Source organism: Scyliorhinus canicula, chromosome 13 (assembly GCF_902713615.1).
Source record: "Scyliorhinus canicula chromosome 13, sScyCan1.1, whole genome shotgun sequence".
Classification (NCBI taxonomy): Eukaryota; Metazoa; Chordata; class Chondrichthyes; order Carcharhiniformes; family Scyliorhinidae; genus Scyliorhinus; species Scyliorhinus canicula.
Genome location: NC_052158.1, coordinates 17,956,220 through 17,967,442, shown reverse-complemented (window position 1 = coordinate 17,967,442; position 11,223 = coordinate 17,956,220). Strand labels below are relative to the sequence as shown.

At 45.4% G+C, this 11,223-nt stretch overlaps 1 protein-coding gene across 2 annotated transcripts; it reads right to left on the bottom strand.

Moving 5' to 3' along the window:
* Positions 1 to 1,072: 1,072 nt before the first annotated feature.
* On the bottom strand, positions 1,073 to 8,651 carry LOC119976327 (zinc-binding protein A33-like). Of its 2 annotated transcripts, none has more exons than XM_038816782.1 (6): positions 8,108 to 8,651; positions 7,629 to 7,724; positions 6,184 to 6,417; positions 5,356 to 5,378; positions 5,153 to 5,271; positions 1,073 to 1,940 (listed from the first exon to the last, which is right to left on the bottom strand). In XM_038816782.1, exons 1-6 carry the CDS (start codon positions 8,501 to 8,503, stop codon positions 1,378 to 1,380), a joined length of 1,431 nt encoding a protein of 476 aa, XP_038672710.1. In that variant the 5' UTR covers positions 8,504 to 8,651; the 3' UTR covers positions 1,073 to 1,377. The 2 variants fall into 2 exon arrangements, with proteins under 2 accessions (XP_038672710.1, XP_038672711.1); XM_038816783.1 differs by having other exon boundaries at positions 1,073 to 1,910; positions 8,108 to 8,647.
* Between the last annotated feature and the right edge of the window lie 2,572 nt (positions 8,652 to 11,223).

Below are 11,223 nucleotides of genomic sequence, written 5' to 3'. Positions count from 1 at the left end.
ACAGCTTTCTCCGACACCAAACAGCTTTGCAGCTTTAACGTTGTTGCTGTGTTCCCACTTCGGCAACGACTTGCAGCTTCAATTTGGCAGTATATTTCTTGGCAGATCTTTTCTCCATAGTGGCTAATGGTAGAATGTAATCGACCATTATGTGTTACGCGTTAGTTAACTGCTTATTACCATGATTAGAAACTGCAAAACAGCTGGTTGATAACGGCGTAATTTGGTATCTCATTTGGTGTCTCGAAAAAGTGACTCGCATGATACATGAGGTATAGCATAAAATCATGTTTTGGGGTCTAAAATTTAGGGGTCGCATGATACGCGAGATCGCATGATACGTGAGTATATACGGTACCTTAGAGGGAGCAATGAAGGTTCACGGAATTGATTCTTGGGATGAAAGGGTTTTCCGATATGAGGAAGGATTGAGTTGGATGGATCTACATTCTTTGAAGTTTAGAAGAATAAGAGATGATCTTTTTGAAACATATACAATTCTCAGAGATCCTGGCAGGGTAGACGCTGAGACTGGTCTAGAACGAGGGGTCACAGAATCAGGATAAGGGGTCGTCCATTTAAGACTGAGATGAGGAGAAATTCCTTCCTTCAGAGAGTTGTGAATCTTTGGAATTCTCCACCTCGGTGAGATGTCAGTGAGTATATTCCTCTCAGAGATCGATATATTCCTGAGTACAAAGGGAATGAAGGGATAGGATGGGAAAGTAGAGTCGGTGTTGATGTTCAGACAGGATCTTCCCGAATGGTCACAGGTCCTACTCCGGAACCTATTCTGATATTCTCATTCCTGATACCACCACCTGGAGGTTCCCTTCCAGTCACTCAACATCCTGACTTGGAAACATATCGGCCGTTCCTTCACTGTCGCTGGGTCCAAATCCTGGAACTCCATCCCTAACAGCACTGTGGATGTACCTACACCAGCTTCTCAAGGGCAATTAGGGATGGGCAACGAGGGCTCAGCCAGCGACACCCACATCCCATACAGGAGTGAAAAAACATTCTTTCTGCTCATTCACTGAATCAATAATCATCACACCAGGTGTCAGTGCCGTCTTCAAATAAAATATTTATTCAAGGGAGGAAACAAAATAAAGATTCACAATGAATTGTTCGAGAGCTGGGCACAGTTACCACAATTCAGGAGATTTTGCTTCATTCTATACCAGCCCAGTGTTTATGGGTCCCATTAGATTGAGATCGGGACAGTGGGATGGGTGGAGAATCTGAGTTAAATTTACAGAATAAACAATACAGAAACACACTCACCCCCTGACAGCACACAGCAGAGAATTAGGACAACATGAATCAGGCTTCTCACTAAAACTCCGCAGACCGAAAGCGTGTCCCACTGTGTTACCCAGAGAGCAGTGTGAGTGGCTCAGAGTTATTACCAGAGTTATTATTACAGGGATTAAAGATGGGATAGAGTTTCTCAGTGAATGTGTCAGTGAAGGTGTACAGGTGAGACATGTCCTCAGCATCGTAAAATGATACCTGTCCTCCCTCATAATCCAGGTAAATTCCCAACTTCCGGGGTTTCACTTTCCGCTGGGAGATGACATCCAGGAATTTCAATGATTTGCAGTCAGGAAACCGGGCGATGACCCAGAATCCATTCTCAGGTGACTCTGTGATGTTTCCTTTCCTGTTGACAGACTCTCTGCAGACACCCAAAATCCAGTGAGGTTTGTTTCCAAGACCCACCTCCCAGTAGTGTCTCCCTGATGTGAAACTCTGAGAGCTCAAAACATCTAAGTTTTTATCAAATCTTTTAGGATGATCAGGTCGAGGTTGCTGCTCATTTCTGTACCTCACACTAGTCAGATCCTGGGAAATGATGAGTCCGTCATTTGCTGTCTCTGTGTCCAGGGTGAGAGATGTTGGAACTGGAAGAGAACATGATTGGGAAGCTGTTACTATAAGAAAAACAGGAGTGAATGATGAGACGTGAACAGACGGTGATGGGACATCACCACTTTCCTCAGCCCAGGAACTGTGGAAGCTCAGGGACAGAGTGTCTGAAGAAATTCCTCCCCATTCCCTCAGCTCCATTCACCCAGCACAGATCATCATCAATTCACTGAGAATAAAGATCTCTCTCCAGTACAGGACCTCGGTTAAGACAAGTTGTAGGAAGTCGGTCACTGCCCTGTGTCCAGCCTGTAGTGACATTTTTTGGACAGTGTTGACACGTTTTTCAATTTGTGAATGGGATTGAAACATTAACTGTCTCACTGCTCTGTACACAACAGTCAAGGGGGAGTCTGGATGTGCGTTCATTTATTTTCAACGTGGAACCCGAAACGGAAGCGTGAGCTCATCCAAATTCTGCTGCCCACAGTCATAACTTCCACCAAGACCCATACACCCATCACCAACCACCTTCCCCCCCTCCCCCCTCGTGATCCTCCTCACCTTCCCCGTTTCCAAGACCCCATTCTCACTGACCGTCATCGCCTTCTGACCCAGACATATCTCAAACTTAAATGTCTACACGGCATCCTCCCAGCCAGTATCTCTGTAACTTCCTCCAGCCCTACAACCTCCACCGAGATCTCAGTCAGGACAAGGGGGTGGGGTCTCCTCCTCCAGCCCTACCCCCCCCCCCCCCCTCTGAGATCTCAGCCAGGACAAGGGGGTGGGCTCTCCTCCTCCAACCCTACATCCCCCTCCGAGATCTCAGCCAGGATAAGGGGGTTGTAGAGCTGGAAGGAGTGATCCTGGTGGAAAATTGACATCTGAATGACAGAGAAATAACTTCAATATCTCAATACACGGTTTTGCCCTTTAACCTCCTCGTATGTTCCCTAGTCTCTGGCAACAGGGGAACAGTCACCCTAACAGGCAGAAACATAGAAAATATACAGAATAACGAGGACAGTAGCAACATGGATATGAAACGGGGTGAACGACAGTTGTTGCTTGTTCAGACTGAAGATAGATATACATTGGTATTCAAAGGGTTCTGACTTTCCTGATGTAAATTAATGACCTAAACCTTAATGCACAGGATATAATTTCGCAATTAGCGGTGCCAGGACAGGGAGAGAAAGTGGTTAATAAAGAATGCAGCATCTTAGGCTTTATTATTAACATAGAGAATCGAGTGACAAAGTTATATCTGTATAAAACACTGGTTAACCCTCAACTCTGTTCTGGGAACACACTTTGAGGAAGGATGTGAGGGCATTAGAGAGAGTGCAGGAAACATTCACCACAATGGTTCTGGGAGGAGGAAATTCAGTTATGGACACAGATTGGAGAGGCTGAGGTGGTTCCACTGAGAGAAGAGAACCAGAGGACACAGAATTTAAACTGATTGACAAAAGAAGCCACATTAGCGTGAGGGAAAACCTGTTCACACAGTGAGTGTTTAGGATCAGGAATGCATAGTTTTGTAACTATTCTGGGATTCACAGAAAGAGGCAATTTCAGAGCAACATGTGAGATTCGGCTGAAATAGAATTCTCCAGCCCAATCCCAGTTTCCAGTTTCTGCTCCATAACACTTTTGGTTACAAAACTTTCACTGTAGATCTGATTACTTTATAAATGTTATGAGGGTTTCTGCCTCTATCAACCTTTCAGGCTGAGAGTCCTAGATCCAGATCACATTGTGTGTGAAAATAATCCCTTTAACCCTCCTCCCTCTTATCCTGTATCTATTCTCCCTGATCAGGGACCCCGAGGCAATGGGACTCGGGATTTCCTTTCCACTCTATCTGGACACTCCTAATTTTATACACCTCAATTAAATCTCCCCTCAGCCTCCTCTGATCCAATGAAAACAACCCCAATCTATCCAATCATAACGCAGAACTCAAGTTCTCTGAACCAGCCAACACCCTCATTAATCTCCTTGGTAACCTCACCAGCACACTGATCAGAAAGATATAAAGTACTCTAGTTGTAGACTAACTCGTGTTTAATAAAGTTCTGACATTACATCCCTGCTCTTATTCTCTATTCCTTGGCCAGGACTGCAAAATATCCGGTGTGTTATCGTCACCACTTTATCCACCTGTCCTGAATCTGTGGAGATAAACTCAAATCTGCCTCTGTTCCTCCACACCTCTCACTATCTTACCACTTATTGTCTATTCCCTTGCCACATCTTCCCCCTCCCAATACATTAACCTCACACTTCTCTGAACTGCAAGACAAAATCCTGAGGAAGAGACAGAAGGTGAAGTCTGCCTAGGTTGGGAGTTCCTGTCCTTGGGTCACAGAAGGGGACAGAATGTAGTCATGGTAACTGGTATATGGAGTGAGGGGAAGAGTATCAGTCTTAGCAACGGGGCATGTGGGGACCAATCGGAGCTCTGTGCTGAGGACTGGCAATATCATTAAATAAATGTTTTCTTATAATCTGGGGACAGAGAAATACCCAACAATATACAGAGAACAACAGCTGGGGTCATCCAGTGTTGGGGAAAAGCAGGAAGGAAAGGGAGGGATAAACTTAAAACAATCATGATCATCAGAGAAAAAGTATCTGGAAAAGCGATGGGATTAAAGACAACTCGTCCCCTGGACCTGATGTCCTGCATCCCAGGATGTTAAAGGAGGGGCTGGCGAGAAAGTGGATGCATAGGTTGTAATCTTTGCAAATTCCCGAGATTACTGATCAGTGATGGGTCTGTACTCACTGGAGTTTAGAAGAATAAGAGGTTATCTTATAGAAACATAACATTCTGAGGGGATTCCTTCACCAGGGTAGATGCTGGGAGGATGCTTGATCTCTGGGACAATCGAGGTGTCGGTGACACAGCATCAAATGAAGGGGCCTCTATTGAAGACAGAGATGAGGAGGAATTCCTTCTCGGAGAGGGATATTAGTCTTTGGAATTCTGTACCACAGAGAGCAGCAGAGGTTGGGTCATTGATTCATGATCGAGTTCCATAGACTGTTGATCAGCAAGGGGGTTAAGGGTCATCTGGGACAGGCAGGAAAGTGGAGTAAAGGCCCAAATTAGATCAGACATGATCTTATCAAAAATCAGAGCAGGTTCACTGGGCTGGACCACTCCTGTTCTTATTCCTGATCTTCTGATCATTTCATCAGTGTGTCAAACCTCATTAATCATGTGGATAACAGCAGGGAGATAGTAATATACAGAGAATGATACCTGGTGAAATCACTGCTCTCATTTCCCTCCACACTTTGATGTATTTGACTGGTTCACCAGCGATAGCCACAGGTAACTGAGTGGAGACAGTTCCAGGCTTGTAAAACTCCATCTGACTCCTGTAAAAACAGGTCTGGAAATCAGTGTGTGTTAGAGAGACAGCAGTGATCACATCACAAAACTGTTTCTTTTTATCTGTTTACCTCATCAACAGCTCTTGAATATCCTGATGGGAAAGAAACAGAATAGATATGATCGAGTCAGATTAAAGAGTTCTTGTTGTAAATCTCGAGTAGAAATTATGAAGAGGGACAGAATCATTAGACCAAGATTTCAATTAGAAAATAACTTTTACTTTCCTTTCATTCCCTCTCGGAGCTCATCTTATCCATCAGACCCACCTCCTGTCCCCTCCATCCTATTCCCAAAAACTACTGATCTCCCAACCTCCCCTCCTAGTCCCCATGTTAGCTGGGATTTGAAATTGTTTCATCTCTTCAGATGTTGTCTCTCTCTCTCATTTGAATCTACATCTTCACCCCTCTCCCCAAAAAACCCATCCTAACAAACTTTCCCTCCTCATTATTCTCGGTCTGCCTGCAGCCTTTGACACAGTCGATCACACCATCCTCCTCCATCTCCTCTCCACTGTTGTCCAGCTGGGCGTTCTACCCTCACCCGCTCCCATTCTTATCTCTCTAACCATAGCTCCATCACCCCTGCAATAATGCACTTTAACCCGTCCTCATCAGATCTCAGTAGAACTCCATCTGCAGCAGTGTAAACATCTCCAGTTCCCAGCCCAGCTCTCTCGGAGTCCAATCATCAATCAGTGCCGTGGTTACGCTGTGTATAGGAATCAAACTGAGATTATCTCACCTCATTTCCCAGTGGACCCTTACTGACAGCACAAAGTGACAATCATCCAACCAATCAGACTGAGGCCTAATCCAAACCCAGAGGTTAAAGGTCAGAGTGCCCACCCTCAGTCTCTGGAATGTTTCACTGCACAAGACAAAGAGATTTTGTACCTTGAGGAACTCTGGGGCCAGTTGTACCTCCAGCCTCGATTTAAGATCTCTTATTGCTCCTTCAAGAGAAGACATTTCATTCATGGTTTTGGTTAAATTGTTCTCCATTTCCTCAAATATTTTATTGCATTTTCTCTCCAACTCTGCTTTCATCAGCTCCTCCTTCTTAAACAGGAACCTGTGCATCTTTTCAAATTCACTGTTGATTTCATTTCTCAGTCTGTCAACTTCAGCCTGGAACAGATTGAATACAGAACGGAATAAACAACGTTTATAATCCCAGTGCCCCTGGTCTCTGTCCACTGGGATATAGGGATAAAAATTTATATCCAGCAAGGATAACAAATAATAACAGCCCACTGTCTGCTGAACAGTTAGATGGAACTTTGGTTATGTTACAAACAAACAAACATTGTAAAGTGATTCCAGTGGTTAATTATGAAATAATATCCATCAAGGGCTGAGTCACTAAGTGGAATCTAATTGAGGAATTCAGAATGGATACCTGGGAGTGAGTTACAGACTGGAATCTAATCGAGGGGTTCAGATGGTTTATGTATAGAATAATGGATACCTCGGAGTGAGTTACAGACTGGAATCTAATCAAGGGGTTCAGATGCTTTATATATAGAATAATAGATACCTGGGACTGAGTTACAGACTGGAATCTAATCGAAGGGTTCAGATGGTTTATATATAGAATAATGGATACCTGGGAGTGAGTTACAGACTAGAATCTAATCGAGGGGTTCAGTTGGTTTATATATACATAGAACATAGAACAGTACAGCACAGAACAGGCCCCTCGGCCCTCGATGTTGTGCCGAGCAATGATCACCCTACTCAAACCCACGTATCCACCCTATACCCGTAACCCAACAACCCCCCTGCTTAACCTTACTTTTAAGGACACTACGGGCAATTTAGCATGGCCAATCCACCTAACCCGCACGTCTTTGGACCGTGGGAGGAAACCGGAGCACCCGGAGGAAACCCACGCACACACGGTGCAGACTCCACACAGACAGTGACCCAGCCGGGAATCGAACCTGGGACCCTGGAGCTGTGAAGCTTTTATGCTAACCATCATCCTACCGTGCTGCCCCATGCATACTTGGGTGTGAGTTACAGACTGGAATATAATCGAGGGGTTCAGATGGTTTATATATAGAATAATAGATCCCCGGGAATGAGTTAAAGACAAGATTTATTGCATCAATCGATAGGATTGGCTTGAGAGAGAAATTAAGACATTTTCACATTGTTATCATAATCTGCAATTTACAGACGGTCCCTTATATTGCAGTTCAGGGAGCAGCCCGCAGTGTACTTTGGAGCAGCAGCATTTTATTCAGTAAAACTCTCTCTGACTGTGTGAGAAGCTCACTCACTCTCAATAACAAACACAGGGAAGTTTACACAAAGCCTAAAGGACACTCTCCTACCTTCATGTGGAAAATCCCATCCTCTCGTTCTCTTTTACTGTGAAGACTGAGGTCCATTTGCTTCTGCAGAGTTTCCAATGATGGTTCTAACTTGTTCTGAGACAGAAAGGACACAAATGGGTTTGTCAAAGGAAACAATCATTGTCACCTTCTGGCAGAGTTTGCTGTGTTTAAATAGAGTGAGGCCAGTGAGGTAGAGAAGGAGATATTCTCAGGATTGATTACACTCAATAAACAAAGTAAAAGCTGTGGGTTAATTCTGTTTATTGCAATTATCCTTCTCCAGGTTAATTCCCCTCCTCAATCAATCCTCTCCTCGCTCCAACCCTCTCCTCTTTCAACATCCCTCTCCCCTTCCCTATCCCTGTCTCTCCCGCCCTCTCTTCCCCTCCCCATATTCTACAAACACTCTCTCTCTCTGTGACTTACACCCTGTCCCTCTTCCCCATCTACCTGTGCCAGGAGCAGTGATCCAGTACCCTGTATATCTGGGCTGCCTCCTTTATTGGGATCACACTGTGCGTCTTATGAGCTCTGGACATCCCACACACCACACAGATCGCTTTGTGTTCATCTTCACAGAAGAGTTTCAGCTTCTCCTCGTGTTCCTGACAGTAAAACTCCTCCTGTGGCTGTGTCACCTTCACCTCTCTGAACTTCTCCACGACGTTACTCAGGGTCCGAGCGGGCCTGACGTTCCTCTGGGTGAAGACCTGTCGACACTGGGGGCAGGAAACATCTCCCGGGACCTTCTGCCAACTCCGGGAGATGCAGGAGCTGCAGAAATGATGTCCACATTCCAGAGAAACCGGGTGGGTGAATATCTCCAGGCAGATGGAACAGGTTAGTTCCTGTGTGAGATCTGGAGATGCCATCTCAGTGCCCAGAGTCTCTCTCTCCTTCCCTGTTCCAGCTCTTTCGCTGTCAATTCCTGTTCAGCTCTGCACTTCCTGGATTTCACTTCACGTGATCAGTGACACACTCAGTGTCAGGAACTTTGGAATTAAATCAAACTGACCCCTTTATTGTGTCTGGAGGCTTTTTCACTTTTATAAAGTCAGATTTATAACATTATTTCTATTCTCTCTCTACAAACCCACCCCTTGAAAACTCTCTCCCCCCCCCCCCCCCTTTCCCCATCTCCCTCAACACACCCGTGTGAGGAACTCAGCAATGGCTTTCTTAGTTACAATCCAGACCATCCTTACAGCTGTTTCTGTTACTAACCTCCTGTCCCCCAACCCACTGACTAAACATCCCCCCTTCACCCCCACATCTTTCTCTAGTTTCTCTCCTCACCCTCCCCCCCAAATCCTTTCCAAATCCATCTCATCCCTGAGCCCCTCCTTATCCTCTCTCCACCCTGTCACCGTCTGACCCTCATTCTGACAAAAAACATCTATTTGAACATGTCCACCCCCATCTCCAACCTCCCCCTTCTCCAAATTCCTGGAGAGTCTCTCTCTCTCCCTCCCAAATCCGGGCCCATCTTTTCCCCCCTCAATCCTGCCGGAACCTCTCTGATCAGCTTCTGGACAGGAAGATGGAAAGTTGGTGCAGAGTTTCTGTAACTGGAGTGAACAGGAACAATGGTGTGTTGGAGCTGCTCATTTCTCAGATGCTGCACATTCTCTGCCTGTGGGGAGAAGCGTCTCGAAGAACAGATTCAGTCTCAAATATTGTTGTCTGATTGACGCTGCTTTCGAGTCCCTTTGGATGTTTTCCTGCATTGAAGGCTCTATATAAATGTAATTTGTTGCTGTCTCTGACTGAATCAAAATGCTGGAAACTGTCCTGAGGGGAGTCTCCAGTCCCAGAGACCGTGACACACAGACCCTCACACAAACAGACCCAAACACTGACACACACACACAAATGCACACAAAAGCAGACCCTGACACACACACACATGCAAACACAGACCCTGACACACACACACAGGCATCCACAGACACAGCCACCCTACCTGGGCTGAGCTTCCATTTACTGGAGAGTGATGAAGGGACAGGCTCTGTCAGTCATTCGATCACATTTACACATCAGGAGCTGGGACATTGACTGCCCAATAACATCTTTAAATTCCTTTTCACCTCCTGCTCCACCCGCTTGTTAATCTTCTGTTAGTTTGAACAAATCGTGAAGTTGATTCTGCTGTTGCCTCACCCACAGTTTGTGATCATCTCACAAGACATGTTACTGAGACAGTGATGCTTATTAATAGGATATTCGACTGGGGTGGCAGCACTCAATGCGAGACAGTGAATCAGCCTCTTGTTGAACACTCTGGACAATATCCCTTTCCATTGACTCCCACTGGGAGTCACTGTGAGTGTAAATGCTGCCATCGAGCCCAGACTTTAAAATGTTGCTTCACCTGAAACAAGGGCCTCGTCCTCACTGAATCGAACCTCCAGTTCAAAGGCAACGGACAGTTCAAATGGTCATTCACAGTACTGCCAGCAGATGGCGGCGCTGCTCCATGTAAAGCCCTTCCAGCCAACATGGGGAAAGTGTGGATCAGGGTGAGAGAGATGAAGGGGGGGATTTCGGGAAGCGCTTCTTCACACAAAGGTTATAAAACGAAGGTGAGTAAATGTGGTTCAGATACAGACCAGCTGTGAGCGAACTGAATAGTGGAACAGGCTGGAAGGGCTCAATGCCCAATACCTTTTGATAAAATTATCAATTTGACATGAGGATCTCAGGATATTTTTTTTAAATGAGTTTTAAATGTTGGGAATCAGAGGGATTTGTGTATCCATGAAGCAGAGAAAGTTAACTAGCAGATACAGTGAACAATTAGGGAGGTAAATGGTATCTTAGCCTTTATTACAATGGGGCTGAAGTATAAGAGAATAAGTCTTGCTGCAATGTAACAGGGATTGAGTGTGGACACAGCTGGAGGACTGTGGACAGTTTCAGTCTCCTTACCTGAGGAAACATATACTTACCTTAGAGGGAGCAATGAAGGTTCACGGAATTGATTCTTGGGATGAAAGGGTTTTCCGATATAAGGAAGGATTGAGTTGGATGGCTCTCTATTCTTTGAAGTTTAGAAGAATAAGAGATAATCTTATTGAAACATGTACAGGATCTTACTGAATGGTCCCAGGCGGCACAGCACAGTGGTTAGCACTGTTGCTTCACGGCACCAGGGTCCCAGGTTCGATTCCCGGTTTGGGTCACTGTCTGTACAGAGTCTGCACGTTCTTCCGGTGTCTGCTTGGGTTTCCTCCGGGCACTCCAGATTACTCCCACAAATCCCAAAAGACGTGCTGTTAGGTAATTTGGACATTCTGAATTCTCCCTCCTTGTACCCGAACAGGCACCGGAATGTGGTGACTAGGGGATTTTCACAGTCATTTCATTGCAGTATTAATGTAAGCTTACTTGAGACAATAAAGATTGCTATTATATGTCCTACTCCGGAACCTATTCTGATATTCTTATTCCTTGTACCCCTACCTGGAGGTTCCCTTCCAGTCACTCACCATCCTGACTTGGAAACATATTGGCCGTTCCTTCACTGTCGCTGGGTCCAAATCCTGGAACTCCCTCCCTAACAGCACTATGGGTGTACCTACACCACAGGGAC